The 23,781-nt window shown below is 38.9% G+C and overlaps 2 protein-coding genes across 2 annotated transcripts; both read left to right on the top strand.

Moving 5' to 3' along the window:
• LOC147513818 (uncharacterized) lies at positions 1–366 on the top strand. The gene has a single exon (XM_086598963.1). The coding sequence runs from the start codon at positions 1–3 to the stop codon at positions 364–366; it is 366 nt and encodes a 121-aa protein (XP_086455089.1).
• Positions 367–22,632: 22,266 nt separating this feature from the next.
• On the top strand, positions 22,633–23,130 carry LOC147513819 (uncharacterized). Its single transcript, XM_086598964.1, has one exon. It carries the CDS (start codon positions 22,633–22,635, stop codon positions 23,128–23,130), a length of 498 nt encoding a protein of 165 aa, XP_086455090.1.
• The last annotated feature ends 651 nt before the right edge of the window (positions 23,131–23,781 follow it).

The raw sequence follows: 23,781 nt of genomic DNA on the forward strand, positions 1-23,781 counted from the left end.
ATGTCAGATCCAAAACCAAACCCAAAGTCTGTTGTAACAACAGAGACTGATTCTAATCCCGATTGGAAGCTGTCATCAATTCTCTTGAATGAAACAAACTATATACCTTGGTCTAGGGCTGTTTCGCTATCTCTGGGTGGCAAAAGGAAATTAGGGTTCATTAATGGTGCAAAGGTGTGTCCTGCCATTGATGATGCCGAATATGAGAATTGGGTTTCTAATGATCAGCTGGTTCGATCTTGGTTACTCAATTATATGGAGTCAACTATTGTTGGAATTTTTACTTTCTCTGATTTTGCAAAGGAGATGTGGGATTCAATTAAAGATTTATACGGAAACCAGAACAATTCTGCCCGTGTTTTTTAACTTCATCAACTCACAATCGGTGCTTTGCAATAAGGTGAGAAGACTTTTACAGAACACCTTGGGAATTTGAAGAAATTATGGGATGAGTTAAACATATATTGTCCACACACCACAGATGCTAAGACTCTTTTGAAACGGGCTAAAGAGGATAAAATCTTCACAGTATTTCGTAGTCTTAAACCAGAATATGAAAATCTGGAAAACAATATTCTAATGGAAAACACTCTTCCATCACTTGTTGATGTTTGTGCAACTATTCAGAGAGAGTAAACAAGGAAGAAAACCATGAACTCCGAGGTGAAGTCCTCAATCTCTGAATCCATCAGACATTTTGCGTAAAACGATTTTCAAAAGAAGTCACAGAGATTCGAAAAAGGTAAGGGAAAAAGGGAACCGTCTCACTGTGATCATTGTGGAAAGAACTAGCACACCAAAGACCGTTGTTGGGAATTATATCCACATCTTCAAAAGGAAAAAGAACTATTCAAGAAAGAGCATGCCGCAGTAGCCGAGACATCAATGTCCAACTCAGATATTAGTCATCAATTGAGTCAAATTCTCCAACAACTCACTAAGTCCATGCCATCTAGCAAAGGTCAGTATGTCTCAACTCATGTGTCAGGTAATTTACATGCCGATTTTACTATGCCAGAAAATAGTAACTCATGGATAATTGATTCGGGGGCTACTGATCATATGGCTAATTGCCCTGCCTCTGTCCATAATTTTGTGTCCAAAAATTAAAAATATAATATTTCCATCGCCAATGGCTCCACCGTTCCCATTCTAGGTAGTGGTCAAGTGGATTTTTTTAATCAAAGTCTCAAGAGTGATGCTCTTGTTGTTCCTTCCTTCCGTGTCCAACTTCTATCTGTTGGCAAACTTATAAATTCTTTAAATTGTGATGTTATTTTTTCTCCTAACTCTGTCGTCTTTCAGGATCAAAAGTCGAAGAGAACAAATGGTGAAGGAATTTATTCCAATGGACTCTATTTGTTGAAATCGCATTAGAAGGCATGTCAAGCTAGTGGTTTACTTGAGAGTTGCATTTTGCATAAAAGATTTGGGCATCCATCTAGTCATGTCCTGTCAAATTTGTTTCCGCATGTTTCTTTAAACTCTGATGATGTTTGTGATGTTTGTTAATTTTCTAAACAAACTCGTTTATCTTTTCCAAACTCGCATTCTATGTCTAATAATTTGTTTGAGTTAATTCACTCTGATTTATGGAGACCTGCTCCCGTTAATTCTTATGATGGCTATAAGTATTTTGCATTGTTTATTGATGATAAATATCGTGCTACATGGTTATATTTGTTGAAATTGAAGACTAAGGTTGTGAATGTTTTCAAGGATTTTCATAATATGGTTACTAATAAGTTTGGTGGAAAAATCAAGACGTTTAGATTTGACAATGGCACTGAGTTTTGCAAAGGTTTGTTACTTGAGTACATTCGTAGCCAGGGGATAATTCATCAAACTAGCTGTGTTGGCACACCTCAATAGAATGGCGTGGCTGAAAGAAAAAATAGACACCTTTTGGAGACCACTCGTGCTCTTATGTTGGGAATGAATGTTCCTAAGCAATACTGGTCTCATGGCGTCTTAACTGCTGCTTATTTGATTAATCGTCTCCCCAGTTGGGTTCTTGGTTTTAAATCCCCATTGGAAGTGCTCAAATCTAGGCCACTGGATCTCTCTCATCTGCGAGTTTTTGGGTGTGTTTGTTATGTGCATCAGCAAGCTATTCATCGAGATAAATTCGATACTCAGGCTACTCAATATGTTTTGTTGGTTATTCTACCACTCAGAAAGGCTACATATGTTACAATCCTGCAACAAGAAAACCGGTTGTCTCTCATGATGTCCGATTTGTGAAATCTGAAACTTTCTTTCAAAATCCAGCTATGCCTGGGAATCGGTCCCAGGGGGAGTGTTTGGCAGATTTGGTACCTCTCTCAGCAGTTGGTGAAGATATAGTTCCTATCCCAACAGTTGGTGAAGATATAGTTCCTGCTGCAGAAGTTATTGAACCCACTGAAGTTATGGGTTCTACTGAAGAAAGGGCGCGGGCGCCGCCAAATCGAAAGCAACTAAGGGAGACGCGCGCGCTAGCTCCCTACCGACTTTCCAAGAATCGAGGTGTGGGCGTGCTCACAGAATGAGCTAACAGAGGCGCAGGTGCGCTCTAGTACTCCTGACTTTCTAGTAACGAAGGCGGGCGCTCGCCATAATACGTATCGAGCTAAATGCGCTGGGCGTGCTCCTCCGTGTTTCTCCACAAATATAATCGAATCCGAGATAGACAACCTCTAGTAACTCTCAAGGATTACTATAAATCTGATAGAGAACTGCATCCTCTAGTGATTCACAGGAATTTTTATTCATTGCATGACATTTCATATCCGCTATAGGAGTATATAACGTATGCCAATATCACTTCATCTCATCATGCTTTCTTGAGTACAGTCGATGGCAGTTCAATCAGAGACAGAATTATTGGAAACCACAAAATACAAATCAGAGGAATTTTCCTCCAGGATTCTAGAATCAGTCTAATCAGTTCCAGAATAACTAGTAACAGTTCCAAGACTGCCAACAACCATACAAAAATCAGCAGTCATATCAGAACCAGCAATACCAAGCCAACACAAACATAGAGTTAATACCAAATCTTATGAGTGGATACATTGCCCCTACGCCTCAATCGAGCAAAGCAGTTATCCCACATCTGGAAGAAGCTATCACCACCATTGTCAATGAGCTGAAACAGACAAATCAAAGAACCCAGAAGTTGGAGAATATCTTTAGTGTCATTCAAGGCCAGATAGGGCAAATGGATGCCGCCTTGACGGAAAGATCAAAAGGAGCATTACCAAGCCAGCCGGAGCCAAATCCGAAAGGAAGAGGTGTCTTGCAGGTGGATAACTTGGAGATTACTCAGTCGAATGATCAAGTTAATGGTGTCACCACTCTGAGGTCAGGCAAGAAGGTTGATAACAAGATTGTCTATGAACCAGGGAAAGATTTTGCAGAGCCTGAGGTAACTTATGTTCCTACCATCCTATCCAGTTCTAACATTCCAGATATATCTAGTGTTGTACCACCTGCTAAAGAACCTGTTGCAAAAGAAGCTGAAGGAACTACTGTAGAAGTAAGTAAGAAGAAGCCATCACGAGTGACTCCACCTGTCACTCCACCATCTGTTACCAAGCCAACCAAAGCCGAAAGAAGAGAACCAATATTGAAGAATCCGCCAGCACCGTTTCCTTCGAAACTAGTGAATACCAGAAAGGATGACCAGTACAAGGAGATTTCTGATGTCTTTTCAGAATTCACAGATTAATATCCCATTTCTGACACCATCAAGCAAGTTTCCTTGTATGCCAAGTTCGTGAGAGATCTAGTGAAGAAGAAGACCAACATTTCTAAAGAAGCTTTTATCGCTCAAAGATGTTCATCGTACCTACATAATCTAGCGGTTGTGAAACTGAAAGATCCTTGAAGTCCCACTGTTACATGCAGAATTGGAGATTCTTTGGAGGAGCAAGCTTTATTAGATTTGGGTGCAAGTATGAATCTTTTACCATATTTCGTCTACAAGAAGTTAGGCTTGAAGGATCTTAAACCGACTGATGTTACTTTACAGTTGGCAGATAGATCAGTGAAGATACCTAGAGAAATCATTGAAGACGTCATAGTCAAGATCGAAGATTTCAATTATCCGGTTGATTTCATAGTACTCGACACAGAACCTACATCTGGTAGGCAGATACCAATCATTCTAAGCAGACCATTCTTGGCCACTCCAAATGCACTCATCAACTGTCGAAACGGTAATATGACATTATCCTTTGGTAATATGATAGTCGAGACCAATGTTTTCCATATGTTACAGCAACCACAGGAGGTGTGTGCTGTGAACAAAGTATGCATGATTGAAGCGTTCACAGGATTATCTGACTCATTCATATCCTACTGGCGAATTGTTAAAAGCTCTGATAGACTCAGACTGTGAGGAACTTAGTGTCTAGGCAATCAATGCAATTTTGGATTTATCACCTGTCATGGATAACAACAAGTTCAAAGAAAAGTTTGAATCGCCTATGCCTGATGGACCATATAAAGAGCTTAAGAAATAGCCGCCTAAGCTAGAATTGAAGCTTTTGCCGTCTACACTCAAGTATGTTTTCTTGGGAGATTTGGGAACCTACCCAGTAGTCATTGCATCAGATTTGACTAAGGAGTAGGAATCCAAGTTAGTAGCACTTTTAAAGGAATATAAAACAGATATAGGTTGGATAATTAATGATATCAAAGGGATCATCCCTATGATAGTTCAACATAGGATTCATTTGGAAGAGGATTCCAAGACTTCTAAGCAACCACAGAGAAGTCTTAATCCGAAGATGAAGGAAATAGTTCGAGAAGAGGTCATCAAACTCCTTAACGCCGGCATTATCTACCCTATTTCTGATAGTCAATGGGTTAGTCCAGTTCAAGTTGTGCCGAAGAAGTCCGGAACCACAGTGATCAAGAATGAAAACAATGAGTTGATTCCAACCAGGATTCAGACTGGATGGAGAGTTTGCACCGATTACAGGAAGCTGAATAGTGCATCATGAAAAGATCATTTTCCATTACCTTTCATCGATCAGATGTTAGAAAGATTAGCTGGACAAGCTTACTACTGCTTTCTTGATGGTTACTCAGGATATTTTTAGATCCATATTCACCTTGAGGACCAAGAGAAGGCCACATTCACATGTTTGTTCAGAACATTTGCCTACCGTCGTATGTCTTTTGGTCTATGTAATGCACCGACCACTTTTCAACGATGCATGATGAGTATTTTTGACGACATGGTGGAGAAATACATGGAAGTTTTTATGGACGATTTTTCAATTTTTGGATCATCTTTTAAAGATTGCCTGCAAAATCTCTCCTTAGTCCTTAAACGTTGTTGCAATACCAACTTAGTTCTGAACTAAGAAAAGTGTCACTTCATGGTAAAGGAAGGGATAGTGCTGGGTCACCAAGTTTCAAAGGAAGAAATTCTAGTAGATTTAGCGAAAATTGATATTATAAAGGATCTACCCGAGCCGAGAACTGTCAAAGATATTCATGCCTTCCTAGGTCACGCGGGATTCTACTGTCGATTTATCAAAGATTAATTTAAGCAGAATTGCAAGACCGCTATCACATCTATTAGGGAAAGATGTTGTCTTTGATTTTGATGACTCATGTGTCGAAGCTTTTATGAAATTGAAGGAAGCACTCACTTCAGCACTAATCATTCGTGCGCCCGATTGGAGCCATCCGTTTGAGATCATGTGTGATGCATCTAATTATGATATAGGAGCCATTCTAGGACAAACAGACAAGAAAGTGTCGTACGCAATTTATTATGCTAGCAAGACTCTAAATGGAGCTCAGATTAATTATTCTACAACTGAGAATGAGCTCTTAGCCGTCGTCTATTCTCTTGACAAATTCCGTCAATATTTGATAGGTTCAAAGGTAATAGTCTATACTGACCATGCTGCCTTGCATCATTTACTCGCTAAGTAGGATGCCAATCCTAGGTTGATCCGATAGATACTACTTTTACAAGAATTTGATTTGGAGATACGTGATAAGAAAGAAACAGAGAATGTCGTTGTTGATCACCTTTCTAGATTGCTAGTGGAGAATACGGAAGACAACTTATAAATCTGTGAAACTTTTCCTAATGAACAGTTGTTAAGTATATCAGAAGTACTATGGTACGGCCACATCGCAAATTTCTTGTAACCGACAAGGTACCATCGCATTGGAGCAAGCAAGAAAAAAGATTTATTCTACTCAAAGGGCAGATATTATTTTTGGGATGATCCCTACTTATTCAAGAAGTGTTTGGATCAAATTATTCGAAGATGCATCCTAGAATCGGAACAAGAATCCATTCTATCATTCTATCACGATCAGCCTTGCAGAGGACACTTTGGCCCGCAACGTACTGCAGACAAGGTATGACAAGCTGGATTATATTGGCCTACTATTTTTAAAGATGCAAATGTTTATTGCAAAGCATGTCAGAGATGCCAATTTTTGGGTAAGACCTCGAAAAGGTCCGAGTGGCCTCAACAACCGATCCTTATCTCAGAAATTTTTGATGTATGGGGTATTGATTTCATGGGACCATTTCCGCCTTCTTTTGGTTACACCTACATTCTACTGGCTGTGGACTATGTTTCAAAGTGGATTGAAGCAGTTCCTACAAAGACCGCCGATCATAAAGTCGTCGTGGACTTTCTGAAGAAGAACATTCTACCAAGATTTGGAGCACTGAGAGCCATCATCAGTAATAACGGTTCTCACTTCTGTAACCGTATATTTAGGAATCTTATGGCAAAGTATGGAGTAATTCACAAGCTAGCTTTACCATATCATCCTCAGACTAATGGTCAAGCAGAAGTCTCGAATAAGGAAATCAAGAGTATTTTGGAGAAGACAGTTAATCCTTCTAGGATAGGAAAGACTGGTCTCTTAGACTCCAAGATGCACTATGGGCATACAGAACATCATTCAAAACGCCCATAGGGATGTCACCCTATCTCTTGGTATATGGAAAAGCATGTCATCTACCTGTAGAGTTAGAATATAAAGCCTATTGGGCAGTGAAAGAGATGAATTTCAGCCTAGATCAAGCAGGAGAAAGGAGGAAGCTTCATATCAGTGAATTAGAGGAATTGAGAAGTGATGCTTATGATAAGTCAAGGATTTACAAGGATAAGACTAAAGCATTACATGACAGAAGAATTCTGAAGAGAGAATTTGAACCTGGACAGAAGGTTCTGGTCTACAACTTTCGTCTAAATTTTTTTCCTGGAAAGTTAAGATCTAGGTGGACTGGACCATTTGCGGTAAGACATGACACACCTTTTGGAGCTATTGAAGTAGAAGACATAAAGAGAAGGACTCGTTTCAAAGTTAATGCTCATCGACTGAAGCCTTTTCTGGAGTTACCTACTGGAGACGTGGAGGCCGTTTTTCTCAAGGATCCGGTTTATCAGACCACTGTTGAAGCAGAAAATTGGGGTAAGTTACCTACACACCTTAAAAATTACATTCTATGTCTTGCTGAACCTATTACTATGTTTAGTTTAAGTTTTTTGCATGACGAAACCAAGCGTTGTAAGCTTGACTCCTTAGGATCTCATTAGTATAAGTGCCACCGATAGCCGGGTCGGCCCTCAGATTTTCATAACTTTATCCTTTACTGAGAGGAGTTGCAAGCGCCGGAGTCAAAATCTCATCACTCTAGTAGAGCGAGTATATATAAAATGTCTACAGGAAGTAAGCATGTTGTCGAGAGATCAGTTTTGAGATGGGAATACTAGTCTTGAGGATCTGACTATAAAGGACTCAAAAGTCTTGATAATTTGACTTTAAAAGACTCACATTACGACTTGGGGATCTAACGTAAAAAGACCTAAAAATATATATATATTGATACATGATTATGAGGACTAATGTTGATTATGAGGATTAATTTTGATTTGAACTAATTGTATTTGATTTTCTCTATTTTGTGAGCTTAACCTTTATATGACAGAGAAAGATCAAAATATTGATATTCGGCATCAATGGTAATATCCTACCTTTTTCTCATCCATTTCATTTATTTCTTTATACATTGAGGTCAATGCATGCATAAGTAAGGGGGGGGGGGGGGGGTGTACTTGAGAAATGAATTTCGAAAATTAGTTTTCAAAAACAAAAATATTTTTATTTCTATATCAGTAGCATGAGAAAAATAAATTTTAATGATGAGTCTGGGATATATATTTTATACTGCTTAGTGTTGAGTTTGATAGATAGTTGATATTATTGATTTCATTACCACTTAGACTATTTATTATGTTCGAACATAGTTCTTGTTGATAGAATTCTTTATTAAGGCACCACCATAGTACTTTGTTAGTTTTGTGTACTTTTGCTAGAAGAGAGATTTAACCCCTAGTAAATTGGACGTAGATTTTTTAGACTTAGCCCGTAAAACTTGAGCTTTATACCCATTCTTTGGAGAGTTCTTACGAAAAATCCGAGTCTTAGTGACTCAACATCTTTAAGTTCTTTATGTCGTTGTAATATAGTCTCATTATTCGTTGATTTGGTTAATCACGAAGTAACATCAACTGGGGAGATAGCCATTAGGTCTTGTAGTCTATTCAAAACAGAGTATCATACTGATAAGTCAAGTAGTGAACCCATTCAACCTTTATCGGCTAGTAGGACCATCTTGTTAAACTCTTTTGAGCCTTACAATAAGTCATTTTCTTTAATAAAACCCTTTACCCTTTACCCTTTACCCAACTCCAGACAAGGAGTATAGCCAAAATCTTTATCAGCCATATACATATGTTTCTGAGAATACAAGGGGCACAAGGAGGAAGAAAGAGCACAAAAGGAAGATTATAAGGAAATATCAGAGAGATACAATGAAGACCATCATTCTGTTCTAAGTGAAAGAAGCTAGTGGAAAACAAGCATATCCAGTACTAATCAAGGATATACCACTGACCTAAAGAAAAAAAAAAGTTGAACAAAATGGATGGAAAAGCTAAGACAAAGGAAGAATTTTCTTTGCAATACAGAATTTGAATAAATCTTCCAAAAAAAGAAGCAAAACCCTTAGTGTTTTCAGAAACAACCTTTGAATCATTTTTATCTTTCCTTCATAAACCAATACCCAAGCCAAGTTACAGCCCATGACTTATCACTATAGTATGGTACGATGTCTAGAATAGGTGAGAGGATGCTAAAGCGAAGGACCCAACACTTCATATATGATTGACATTCTTTCCATGAGACTACTTTCATCTAGAAGTCCATTTTTCAAGGTAGTATGTGGGATGTTCGTAATCATTATTCTTTTCTCCACATACATGAGATAAAATAGTAGACCATCTTCTGAGAGATTTTTTTCTGAGAGTATGACCGGTGAGGATTGAAAGTCGAGATTATCTTCCTGTGGTAAACTAGGGATTCTGTTTCTTAGATAGGATAGTATAGGAGATTGATTGAGTACACACATAAGCCTTGATTAAGAATTTTGTCAATTTTTACTATCTCCCATCATAATCTATGAGTCTTTTCACCAATGTAGTTAGTAATGGAGACCGTCTATTAGAGTAAGCACTAAGTGGGTATGGAATTTCTCTCTCTGAAAAATACTATCATTCTTGAACATGCTATTGATTGATTTGTGGGTATATCACCTAAAAACCCTCACGAGACTATAACTCGTCCTTTTTGGGAAACTTAAAGGTTTAAAGCCTTGTCGTATATGGTAAATGCAATCGCGATGCCTGCGAAAGTGAGTTAGGATTTTATTTTTGTTATTAGGATGTGATTTTGATCACTTATCTCTTTTTATCTTATTTACTAAGAGACTAGCAAAATGCTAGTTGGGGTTGTGATAAGTGCTCAAAAAGTATTTTTTAACCCTCGATTATACCTCTTGTTTAGCTATCTTAATGGACTAACAGTGCTTGTAAGTTATGTTTTATGATTCTACAAGTGAAAAAGAGAGTTTTGTAGAATATTAGAGAAAAAGGGGTAAAACGGAGCAATTCGGAGCATTAAGGATCACATGGGAAGACCGTGGACAATCATGGAGAAGGCTAAGGAATTGAAGCTATGAAAGATGCGACTTTGACTTGTTTTAAAGCTTATTTGGAAGCCCAAGGCAAAATGGTTTGTTGCTTGGACTAAAGCCTGCAAAAGAGGAAAGAAGGATGGAGCAAAAAAGGAAAAATAGACTCTTGCGTCTGAGACACAAGGCCTGTGCGTCCAAACGCGGGCATCTGGGACGCAAGGTCCATGCGTCAAGACGCATGAACTGACACTGTAGCCACCTCTTTTACTATTTCATAAACAAATTTGGACTCTGAAAGAAGTTGATTTATAATAGGAAACAAGTCACGATTAGGGATGTTTCTAGAACTCATTGTAACCCCTATAAATAGAGGACCTAAGTGCCTCATGAAAACCGCCAATTCACTTATATTCTTGTCTCCAGAACTTGAGGCAGAGAGAGATTAATAATAAAAGATTCGGTTTTAACTAGTCGAGTCTTGATAAGTAGTCTTTCTAGTTTATTTTATGTTCTTCGACTCTTCTTCTTCTCGTTCTTCGTGTTCTTCCTTCTTCATGGAAAACTAATCTTCTCTTTCAAGGGAGAAGATGAAGCCGGTGCTTAGGGTTCGGTGATTCTTCTAGTTCATGGTGTTCTCCAATCAGGTTAGTTCTTTATGTTTTTAGTTATTAGTTCCATTGCCCACACCAGGGGATGGAAGTACAGAATAGGGTTTATGTTTTGCAATATTAATATCATGCTAGTGTTCTTTACTTTTCTTCTAGTAGTGTAGTTCTTTTGAGTTAGGGAAGTATTCTTTGTGTTGCCCTAGAAGGAATAGCTCAGGGAGTGGCTGCCTAGGGGAAGTATTCTTTGTGTTTGCCTTAAGTGGTGATTCATTGAATGACCGCCCTATTAGGAAGTACTCCTTGATGTTGCTATCGGTAATACATTGAATGGCTGCCCGAGCTTACATAAAAGGAGAGAAGATACTAGTAACATAAACATAGGAACAATCTTAAGTAGAGTTAATTGTTAATAATGTTTCGTCCAAGAGGGCATCAGCACTCGCTCGATTGCCTAATTGTAGTACTTGTGATAACAACCATAAAATAGAAGGTCACAGATCAAAGGTAGTGGTGGATTCTAATCTCTTGAATTCACTCTCTTATAAATTCTCAATAGTTTAGTTTAGTTTAGTTTAGTTAAACAATTTACAATATCTATAATCATAGTTTTTAATCCCTCAAATCCTGTCCTTCATATAGCATACACTTAAAAGTGGAACGATATCCTACTCATATTTTACTCATTGAGGGATAATTAGGTTTTGATACGCTTCTGTTTTGTTCAACGACCATCATCCATCTACACATCCATATACCATCTCACACACACAAAAGGAGCGTGTGTCATATGTTTAACTTGGCCGACGAGGAGATTAATTCCCTGGTTCAAAAGAAACACTATTGGGATTCCAACTTCTAATTATTTATACTTACTTGAGAGAGGCATTGAAGACTTGAATAGTGTGAGGAATGAATGGAAAGAGTGTAAACCACGTTGTCTCATCTAGCTCCTCTTTAAAACTCATCCATCTCAAGAGCCGCATAGTAACAAAGGAAGTAACAACTTTCTCTTACTCGTAATTCTTGCAAGACCGACAAATTTTTTGTTACCACCTAACCTTGGCAAGCCCTTAGTCGATGCCTTAGACGAAGCTTTTAGCTAGTATCATTCATTTCATCGACCAGAGAATGGATTCCTTAGGTGTTCAGAACAAGTACAAAAGGAGGCTTGCTGAAGATTTGTGGATGGGTAGAGACATAAATAACCATTGGTTTGAAACGAAAGTTATCAACCACTTACGGATGAAGTATCCACGACTTGTCAAGATTTCCTTAGATGCAGATTTCCTAGAGTCTCAAGCGCAAGATGTCCCAAATAATGCACTAGGTATTATTGAAGAGTTTGGAACGTTATTGAATCTTTTTTTCCCTTCAAGTGAATGTCTAGTCATAAAAGATTTCATTGAGAATGTAAAGTGTAGGGGATTTTCCGAGTATCCTACAATCCTCCTCTGTGTCGTGTGATGAAGAACTTTGGGATTAATGATGGAAAGGGGACGAGATGTTTGAATGATCAGGGTTGAACCACCCTACGGCTACCTACGTATCTTCCTATCTGTTTAGAAGAATCAAACCCTATTGCACGTAGTTCCTAAGAGCGAATTCCTATTGTTTATATAGGAGGAGCCTTAGGAGTCCTAGGGTTAGGGTTAACCTCACCGCTTGTGAGTTTTCTTTCCTCTTTGGACTTTGCTTTCCTATTAGGAATCCTCTCTTCTTGGAAGTCTGAATCTGGACCATATCTTATCAGAGGTAAGTTTCCTTTTAGGTCATAATAACCCGTCATGTAAAGGAAGATTAGGCCCAAAAGGTAATTCTTAGAGATATGTCATTTTAATTCATTCCTTATCATCAAGGACCGTCCTCCTCAGTTTCCTTATGTTCAGGAACTGTCTATATCAGTTCTTAACAACTTAGAAAACTGTTATGTCCAGAGGCGGTTTGTCACGTGACTAGCACATGTTTATGAAACACTCGTAATAAACACAAGATTACTTATTCCCAGAACTAATCTGATGGTTCTCATCTCATTCTGGGTATTTATAGTTCCAGGTCATTTCCCGTCCACGTGTCATTTAGTTATTGACGGGAAATCCCCCTTACATAAAGCATGGACCATTCAAAGAGCTATATGAAGGAATGGAGCAACTATTAGTTAACAAGTTGTCTCTCTTTCTCATTGAACTCCCAAATGTCACACTAGAGTATGTTCTCCAGAGCCCCGCCAGGGAAGTTGAAGAGAGAACGAGGAATATTGCTCTACAATTCCTGTACAAATTTGAGCAATTGAAGTCACAAATCTCGTGGTTATCTCACTTATCTGTCAAGAATAACGTTAGAAATAAGAGATCAACGGACGCTCCTAGTCCTGCTACAAATACTCATGAAAGTGCACCAGTAGAAGGCAACGAGGCCACCATGGTCGCTCCTTCTGGCACTATAGTTGCCGATAAAACTGTTCTTGTAGCTCATGGTGTAGAAATTATTGAAGTACATCAATAGACAGGTCATGTTCAAATAAATGTAGAAATGGAGTGTGTTCTATTTTTTTCTTTTGTGAAAAAGAAAGATTCCGACTTTTTTGTACGTTGAAGGACCAGTTGGCAAAATCTATCGAAAAAAGAAAAAGAAAAAGAATCAGTTGGCGAAGTCAAAACGAGGGAGACGAATACAACCTTCCTAGCTAGTCAAGTTTCTGACTTTAACATTACTGAACTTCATGTCTTCATCTACGGTTGGGATCTATATTTTAAGTTGTAAATGGATGGTTTTACATGTCGTGTGTCAATGCCTCAACGGGGGATTGCAAATCACAAGCTTGGTCGTGAACGAAAAGTTGGACTAGACCCTTCACCTGCCCATCTTTTTTTAAGGTGTTTGTTACTGCCGGACCCATATTATGTTGGACAGACCCCAAAAATTAAAACACTTATTACAAATGTGCCATTGGTTCCAAAAGTTGTTTTGTATTGGGCAGACCCCAAGCCAAAGTGAATTTGACTTGTTGCAACCTTTTCAGCCCTTCTCTTCTATTCTCTTCTTTTCCACCATAAAAAACCATAAACCCTTAAACCCTTAAATCCTAACACTAAACACTAATGGAAGAGCCCCACCCCATTTTAGAACATGAAGATGACGAAGAAAATGTAATGCATCATGACCCCATTCAAGAAGAAAATATAGAACAAGTTCCAAGTGACCCCATTCAAGAAGAAAATGTAGAACAAGTTCAAAGTGAAGAAAATAGAGGAATGGATGATGATGCATTTAATAAGAATAAGGTAAATCTAAATTAAACGTAATTATGCATGTAGTAATTATGCATGTAATAATTATGCATGTAGGAATTATTGATGTGTACAGTGATTATACATGTAATAATTATGCATGTAGTAATTAAACGACGCGACTAGGTCGTTTGTATTTCACACCAACGAACCGGGTCACACCGTGCTCGATCGCGGTCCAAAACGATGTGGCTATGTCGCTTTGGGATTTGAATTTGGAAAAACGATTTGTCTGTTTTTGCGACTTGAAACGGTGTGGCCACACCGCTTATAGTTTAGTCTAAAAGCGACATGGCCACACCGTTTGGACTAGGTCCCAAACGGTGTGGTAATGTCGTTTTAGATTTGAACTTGAAAAAGACTTGTTTTTTGCGACTTGAGCGGTGTGGCCACACCGTTTGGACTTAGTCTCAAACGACATGGCCACACCGCTCAAGACTAAGTCCGAACGGTGTGGTCATGTCATTTGAGACTAAGTCCAAAACGGTGTGGCCACACCGTTCAAGTCGGAAAAAAACAGACAAGTCATTTTTCCAAGTTCAAATCTAAAATGACATGGCCACACCGTTTGGGACCTAGTCCAAACGGTGTGGCCATGTCGCTTTAATGGCATTTGGTACTTAAGCCAAACATCAATTAACAACTCTTCTTTATTTAGGATCCTTCGCGTTTAGAGAACTCGAAACTTCGAATGACGCGTGGATGATGTTCAACCGCTTTCAATGGATACAAATGTAAATATTTACTACGGAAGAGGTACATAGTAGGCATTGTTTTCACTTGTTTTATTTTCTAAATGAAATTATATTAGTTTATTGATTGTTGTTTTCTTTCATATCTTTAGGTATTTCATACACGTAGTGACGAATTGGTTGGGCAACCGCCGGGAAAACAATGTAATGTGGTTGTGGTAATTGGGAAGTCGCAGAATGCTAATCTGAACCGAAAGTACCAAGGCTGGATTTAGATTGCGAGTTCGGGCGTATCGCGTTCACACAAAAAGCAGAGAAAGTTAATAAGAGAAATACGGGAACCATGAAACGTGGATGTCCATTTAAGTTAAGATGTATTTTCCAACGCAAGACCGTCGATAGTTGGAAAATTGTCGCTCTTAATGGTGTTCACAACCATCCATTAGCGAAGACCCTTGAAGGACATGCATTTGCTACTCCGATCGCTGTTCCATAATTCGAAGTTCTTGTCGAGATGACTCAAAATGGAGTTAAGCCTAAAGAAGTTTTGAAGTCCATCGCATATATAGGTTTCGATAACCTATCTAGCATATATCAAGTCTACAATGCCAAGCACAAGGTGAGGACATTGGATATGAACGGTCGCTCGCAAATGTAGAGATTGCGTGAGTTGTTAGCAGAAAACCATTATTTCGAGGAGGTGAGAGAGGATATGAATACGGATGAGATAACGGGATTGTTATGGGCCCATCCGGACGGTGTTAAAATGGCTCGGACCAAAAGTTTTCATCATAGACGCGACCTACAAAACCAATAAGTATCGGTGGCCTTTTGTACAGTTTATGGGGGTGACTTCAACCTGGAAGTCTTTCACGGTCTGTCAAGTGTTGCTCCAGTTCGAAACAGCGATAGACTATGAGTGGGCTTTGCGTCAGTTTAACGGTTTGCTGGGTGAAGAAAGGCAATTTGTGATCGTGTCTGACAGGGACTTGGCCTTGATGAGTGCTGCTGATATTGTGTTTCCTGACGCGCACAAGCATTTTTGTAGATGGCATATCTCTATGTGCGTCCTTCAGAAATGCAATGATTTTTTCCCACCACGTAACTAGTAGATAAAGGCCGCCTCGTGGAACACCAGTGAGTGAAATCGAACCGAGGATATCTTCAACCGTAGAATTGCTTTGCTTTGGAAAAACACTATAGGATTGAGTACTCTAATTTTGTTAGTTATCTGCGAGAGACTTGGTTGCCTTACAAGGATCGATTCATATGTTGTTGGACGATCAACACATTCACTTTGGGGAGTACAAATCCACCAATAGAGTCGGGGTCTCATCTCATGCTCGTGAAACGTGTTCTAGGAAACACAAACGCATATGATTTTCTAAGTATGTTTTACTTGATCCAATCCGATTTTAGAGATCCAAATTGCCCGAGAGATTAGAGGTACGCTCGAAAGAGTCCGATTGTAACCCAAAGACCACCACCGGATTCCTTTATTTCGTGAACTCAAAACCTGATCTCAAGCAAATATTTGACTTGCTTTATGAAGAACTAGATACCCGTAAGTCGTGGCCGCTAAAGACTCGAAGTTCATTTGTGGGTGTTATTTGCGCACTATCATGGATTGTCATGTGCTCACGAAATCATTGAACTTCAAAAGCAAGAACGTTCCATATCTTTGAGTGTTATCGATCCCTTTTGGAAAACTCAATACGCTTTTCCAAGTGTGTCGGTGGGTGTTGGTCCCGATTATAGACCTTCGATGGATATGTTTATGAAAAGGTATGAAATGGCTTCAAGAAGAAAGAGAGGGTTATGGTTAGAAAACTTATGGAGATTGTTGTGCCGTAAAGTACATGGCTAGAACCACCTCATGAGGAGGCTAAAACCAAAGGTCGGCCTAAGGGGTAGCTGCAAGAGAAAGCTTCCAACCGAGGATGAGAACTCTTCAAAGCGATTCATCCGGTTTTGAACATTCCCAACGTGAGCATGAAGAGTGGGTCTCGTCGCAACAATCGGAATGTACGCCAAATTCCAAGCCTTCTCATAAAACACCCACACCATCGAAATATGCTACTCCAAACCCACCTGCAGAGAAGTCTTCTCCGAAACCACCTTTGCCACCAAAAAAAAACCACACCACGGAATAACTCTTCTCAAAAGTCACCTTTACCACCTAAAACAACCACACCACGGAATAACTCTTCTCAAAAATCACCTCAAAAGTTAGACATTGGCATCCTGAGGGAGCCGAGACATTACGGTTTGGACATTCCAAAAGAACTGCACAAATATATTGTTAAAGTCGATGACCCTGTGGGTGATGGCAATTGCGGGTATAGAGCAATGTGCATTGCACTAGGAAGAAGTCAGGAAGAGTGGCCGTGGATGAGAAATGAGTTGTTACAAGAACTTAATGACAACCTCCCCCTATACTGTACATTGTACACTCACAGTGAGATTAGGTACGTGAAACCTACAATTTCCCATGAATGCGGTTGGGCACCCCCTCGTAAGTGGATGAGCATGCCCTTTGCTGGATATATATTTGCTTCGAGATTTAATGTCGTCCTCGTACATTTAGGAAGTATGTACTACAATCTTATTTTGCCACTGAGAACCCAAGCAAATCCTGAGAGAGTAAAGAAAGTGTTGGGTACCGCTTACGTACAGGGATGTCATTTTGTCCATGTTGAACTTGTTGATGATTGTCTGGTTCCAAAACCGATCTAAAGATGGCGTAGAGCTCGACACTTTAATTGCAGATAGTTGGGATACTACATTACAAGCAAGACAAAGCACTAATTTACTGCATTGAACATTCCCAATTTAGTATTGGAAGACGAGCACACTAATGATGGGTCCGAAATACTAATAATAGATGTTGACTAGGAATAAGTCTATGTAATTAATGTTCATGTGGTTGGAATTGTAATTTGGTTTTTGATACAATTTTCTTAAATTTGATGGTATTTTTTTGTCGAATTAATTGTATGGATGTATGTATGTTTGTTTGATTTTGGAAAAAATGACTTTTGGAAAAAATGACTTTTGGCAAAGAGATTTATCTGTTTTTTTTGGCACTTGAACGGTGTGGCCACACCATTTGGACTTAGTCTCAAACGGTGTGGCCATGTCGTTTGAGACTAAAACTTCGGTGGACTTTTTTGTTTTGCCTCTTTGACGGTGTGGGCACACCGCTTTGGGACTAAGGCCAAACGGTGTGTCCACACCGGCCCAAGAGGCAAAAAAACAGCAAAATCATTTTTTGGCATTGATCCCAGGGAAGTTAATGTTCCAGCCGTTGGAGGTCATGCGGGAGTAACCATTTTACCTATTTTATCACAGGTTAGATAGAATAACTTTGTTTCAAACATGATAGTTAAAGGAAATTTGGAAATTGTGTGAAAAGATACACCGAAAGTGGAGATATACTTTGTCATACCTTCAAATCAAGTACATTTTTTATATATTTTTGCAATTTATAAATTCAAAATGCCTCAAGCCTTCGAAGACTTGAATTAGAGGGATAATGAATCAACCAAACGTGTCAATGGTCTCATCAACAAGATATGTCTTCAAGCCACGACCACCCTTAGATGGATGTGTTTGAACTCTCATTGACTAGTTATCCGCTTACGCAGTGAAACCTCCGTGCTCTTTCACTGCAGAAGAAATTAACTATCTAACGGACGATACGTAATGGTGGAAATGTGTTGTTGAGGTAAATGGTAAACCATATTTGAGACATGTACAATTGAGTGCTACATAGTAGTTGCTATAAATCATTTTTAGAACATTGAACAACATATTCTTCTTTATTGCTGTGGGTAACGTGGTGTTATACAACCTTATAAATTCTTTGTACAACTAAATGGCTATTGATTAGATGACTTCTTGCCTAAGTCGATCTGATCAGCTCTAGTTTTTGGTTTTTTTTTTCAGATAGAGATATCAATGTCATCATTTCTCTCCAACTCATCCTAATTGATTCTACATTTTTGTAATGCCTCACCTTATACCTCGCACAATAGCTTTGTGTTTCTCCAGAAAGTTGGTAACTCTACATGACTACCAGCTTTAGCACAAAATTGAACACCCTTGATGATCCTTCATGCCTCCTTCCACCCACCATTACCTGAATTATGAGCTACTGATCCCATTGCAGTTGATCTTAACCATAGGTAGGTTTCTGTGGATGGTCTTACCCAAGTTCCATAATATTGTTGGTTATGACTGAACTTGGCAAAAAGATTTCTCTGTTTTTTTGGCATTTGAACGGTGTGGCCACACCGTTTGGACTTAGTCTCAAACGGTGTGGCCATGTCGTTTGAGACTAAAACTTGGAAAAAAAAATGACTTTGCTATTTTTTTTGCCTCTTGGATGGTGTGGGCACACCGTTTGGGACTAAGTCCAAACGTTGTGGCCACACCATCCAAGAGGCAAAAAAACAGCAAAGTCATTTTTGGCAAAAAAACAGATGTTGCGTGTTGTTTCGTGTTTTGGCAAAAAAATAGATGTTTCGTGTTTTGGCAATTGATCAATGTTTTATACATGGCATAAGAGAAATGAGAGTGGAAAAAGTGAAGAAGATATTCCAAAAATTTGACAATAACAAAGACGGAGGACTCAACACAAGAAATGTCATATCTGGTAATCTCTGTAAACGGACTAACAAAACCTGCGAAGTCGAATATGAAAAAAATAACTTCTATTTGGTTGGCAATGTAACTCCATAGTGAGTAAAAGAAGCATTTAATGAACAAAATCTTATTAGAAATAATACTGCAGTTCTAAGTTACAAAACTTAGATTCAACAAGTATTCCACATATCCCACAAAAATCTCTGAGTTTCAGCAACAATAAAATGTTATCACTTGATTTTTCTCTATAAGCATCTTTGTTACAAAAGCATAAGTAAACATAACAATAACATAATTAAAACTTCAGAAAATGGTGTCAAGAAAGACACTCAATCTCTTAACCAACCCCAGACTCAAAAATTAGAACCTTACTCCTCTTCCTCTGGAGTAAGTTATCTTCCAACACAAGACTGCCAATGCTCTATAACACATTTCCAACAAGACTGCCAATGCTCAACACAGTAAACCCTAAACTAACCAAATTCAACATTGCTAAATCCAATGCTCCTTAACGATATCGTCCGCCAATGAACTTGCACCGGTCAAATTGTATGCCTCCATGAACTCGTTCCTGCATCGTCTGAATCGCAGCCCCACCCAATTGCGACCTTGATTGAGCAAACGAAATTTCATCAACGACGGGTGTCTTGTCAAAATTAAAACAAAAACTACATTAGTATATACATTTACATTTATAAAATACCAAAACAAAACAAAACAAAATAAAAAACAAAAAAAACTAACGTTGTAAAGTATTAACTCACCAGATTATGATATGGAAGACTCTGTAGGGAGTAGAGATTAAGATGATCAGGGTTTATCATTCGAATATGACTTTTGTTTTCGTACCAACTCATGTATCTACTAATACACTCCCATGGATAAGACGGAATGGGTCCTCGATGTTCAAGTTGTATCAAGTGATTCTGCCATTTACTCCAATAGGAAGCCGCAACATTAAATTTCACATCGTACCCGCGTCCGGAAGTAGTTCGCGTCGAGGTCTTTGGTCTTGGGGGATCTGAAGGTACAAACTGCATATGCCCAACTGACGCACAACCCTCGAAACATTGTAGATCGCTTTCGACATTATCAAGAAAGCATATAAATCCTCTCGAAAAATGTTATTTCATCCACCGGCCGATAGCTCGGACTTCAAAGATAGGGATACCATTCAACCTATCAAATAGCATATGATTGAGGAAATTAATCATTAACCACATACTAATAATATCAATTAATAAATAAAATTATTTATATACAAAAATGCTTACATTGATACAAGTCATATTATCAATCATCACTCGGGTATGCTTCAATGCAGCTGTTGTGCTAGCATAAAAAGACTAAGTAACTGAGTACTTATGAGTACGCGACATGCTCAACTGATAGTCATCGTTTGGGAATGGCCTAAACACCGGGAAGTACTCATAAATCCATGCCTAGATTAATATAGACACCCAGTTAATATTGTAATAGATAGATAAAATTGACATTAAAAAGAAAAAAACAAAAAAAAACTAATACCTGTAGGAGAGTGAAATAGCCTGAAATACCCTTCACCTTGGCACTTGTGGCAGTCCCAAGACCCCTGTACAAGTAAGCCAATAAGGCTGCACCCCACGCGTAATCTCTCGATCTCGCAAATTTCATAAGCGCCTCGTGTAACAAACGAGAACCTAGCCTGCACGTTGGTGAAGGCGGTACATCTAAAGAAAAACAACAAATAAACTCTCACAGCAAACCGCAACTCTTTTTGGGTTGACGCCTTCTTCACAACAACCCCATTTTCATCCCGTAAATCTTCATCCGTCACCTTCCCAGCAAACTGCTTCATCAAGAAATCCATCCTAACTTTGGAAGTGAACTTATTGGATTTCATCTCCGCATCTATCTTGTCCATGGGTATGCCAAGACCTTGGTGGAGGAGTATTTTTGTCTGTTCCAGGGTCAAATCAGTGTCCCCAGTCACTGCTTTGCCTCTGATCGGAACTCCTAAGAGTTGGGAAACATCGTCCAACGTGATTGTCATCTCACCCCACGGCATATGAAATGTGTTGGTCTCTGGATGCCACCTTTCCACAAACGCAGAGACCAACACAGGATCATGATGCCTATATACACCTAAGACCAGAGCACATAAGCCGGTCCTTTGAAGCTCCACATGAAAATTAGAACAGTCTGAACACTCTCCGACGATATCCCATTATACCAACTTGTTCAGGTGCCCATGACACTTCAACACCCCTCGCTCCGCCTAAAACAACAAAAACTTAGTATTAATGTATGCACAAGGTTTCAGTAATACAAAATTTAAATACTAATAGACAATATATAATAATATTACCTGCCCTCCCAAATATCATGAGCCACGTGCACCGTGATAGTCATATAACATATGTGTGACACACGAGGGCCACCTCCATAAACACCTCTCTGGAACTCCAAGTCATTGTTGGACTTTCTCACAATATTCACTGGAGGTACAGGTACAGGGACTTCCTCGTCATCATCATCCTCCTCCTCATCCTTCGTGTCCTCCTCATCCTCCGCGTCCTCCTCTTCTGCATCATCAACACCCTCTTCATCATCTTCTTCACCATCACCTACAGCTACACTCTTCCCACGATCCATATTTACATCATCTACATCTACATCTACATTTTCATCTTCATCTAAATCTAAATCTAAATCTACATCTACATCTACATCTACATCACTCAGAACTGTCTGCTTTCTTCTCTTTTGATTTCCTAACTCTATACCACTTACTACATTACCGATCATCCGCTTTCCGATCCCCTCTACTGACCGATGCCGAGGTAGTTGTTGCCACTTTCTCTCTTTTCTCGTGCTCCTCATGACCAACTACTACTCCCCCCACCTAACAACTTCTTAGCACCCGTGGAAAACACACTTTGCTACATTCTTCACATTCACATTCTTTGTTCGAGGCATTGCTACAAAATAAATAGGAGTTAAAAATAAGACATTCAACTAATTCAAATTGTTTATTAACAAGCAAATTCACAACTTCTAATACTAACAAGCAAATGCACAACTTCTAATACTAAGACATTCAACTTGTAAGTGTTTATTAACTTTGGAGTTCACTAACTAAAGTCTAAAAAAATGCATATCCATAGCTTCCTCTAATTCTATGGCCAAACATAGTCTACAAATACTGAAGCCTTCTCTTTAATTTTACTTGTTTGCTTCATCATCACCAACAATTAACAAAGAAAGTTTGTTGTGGTAGACCGGTAGTTCTTTTGAGAAAGTAGTCCAAACTTGCAACTTCTCCACTATATTAACACCCCTTTGGTGCCCCATTGTAAACAACATCTCCTTTTCATTCTAAACACACACTCGCAGAAAAAAGAGAGAAAATGGTTGTGATCACAGAAGAAATGAGAGCCAAGGCTGACCTTTGCTTTGGAGATGAGGAAGGAAAAGAGAGAAGCAAGTTCTTGCTCAAGGAAGTGGGACTGCCCACTGGCCTCCTTCCATTGAGAGACATACTAGAATATGGTTACATGGAAGATACTGGCTTTGTATGGCTAAAGCAAAAGAATAAAATAGAACACAAGTTTGAGAAGATTGGAAGACAGGCCATATATGGTACAGAGATCACTGCCTATGTTGATAAGTATAAGATCAGGAAATTGACTGGTGTCAAGATAAAGGAGATGTTAATCTGGGTTAGTTTGAATGAAATGTCTATCGACAATCCTGTCGATGGAAGGATTGATTTCAAGGGATTGGCCGGTCTTTACCGGACTTATCCATTTTCAGCATTCGACAACCCTGAAGTCAAGATACAACTCAAGTATAAGTTACCACCCAAGATAATTGACAATGTCGAGGTAGCCGAGGAAGTAAAATAAGCTATGGTAGCCGAGGAAGTAAAGGAAGCTATGGTAGCCAAGGAAGTGAAGGATCCCATAGTAGCCAAGGAAGTGAAGGAACCCATGGCAGTGATCAAGAAAGTAGAGGAACCCATAGTGGCCAAGGAAGTGATAAACTTGTAAGTGTTTATCAGTAAATTGCTTAGTTAACAAGGAACAAGAGAAGATAGGAGATGTCGAATGGAATGGTTAGAAAAAGGAGGTATGAAAGCCAATATCAAGTTTACAACGCCACTATTAAACAAAAATATTTTGTGAAAGGTAAAACTTACAGGAGTCAAAATCAAAATTGGACATATATACATTCTAACTTATGGACTAGAAGAACAAGCTCTATAAAGTTTTGTGTTTGACAAAATCATGAGAAACAATAATAACAATCATATAAATGAGTGAACATAATCAAATTTAAAGTCAACAACAAAGCCTCAACTTTCTTCTCCGTTTAGGAAGCGAGCAGTAATTGAAACCACTAATTGATCGAGATCGAGCAGTAATTAAAACCACCAATTGATCGAGATCGAGCAGTGATCGAAATCGAGCAGTAATTGAAAGATACCTAATTCGTGGGTTTGATCAGCTTACCAATAAAAAGATCGACCTAATTGGTGGGTTTGAAGGATAGCTAAT

Source organism: Coptis chinensis, chromosome 3 (assembly GCF_015680905.1).
Source record: "Coptis chinensis isolate HL-2020 chromosome 3, ASM1568090v1, whole genome shotgun sequence".
NCBI classification, from domain to species: domain Eukaryota; kingdom Viridiplantae; phylum Streptophyta; class Magnoliopsida; order Ranunculales; family Ranunculaceae; genus Coptis; species Coptis chinensis.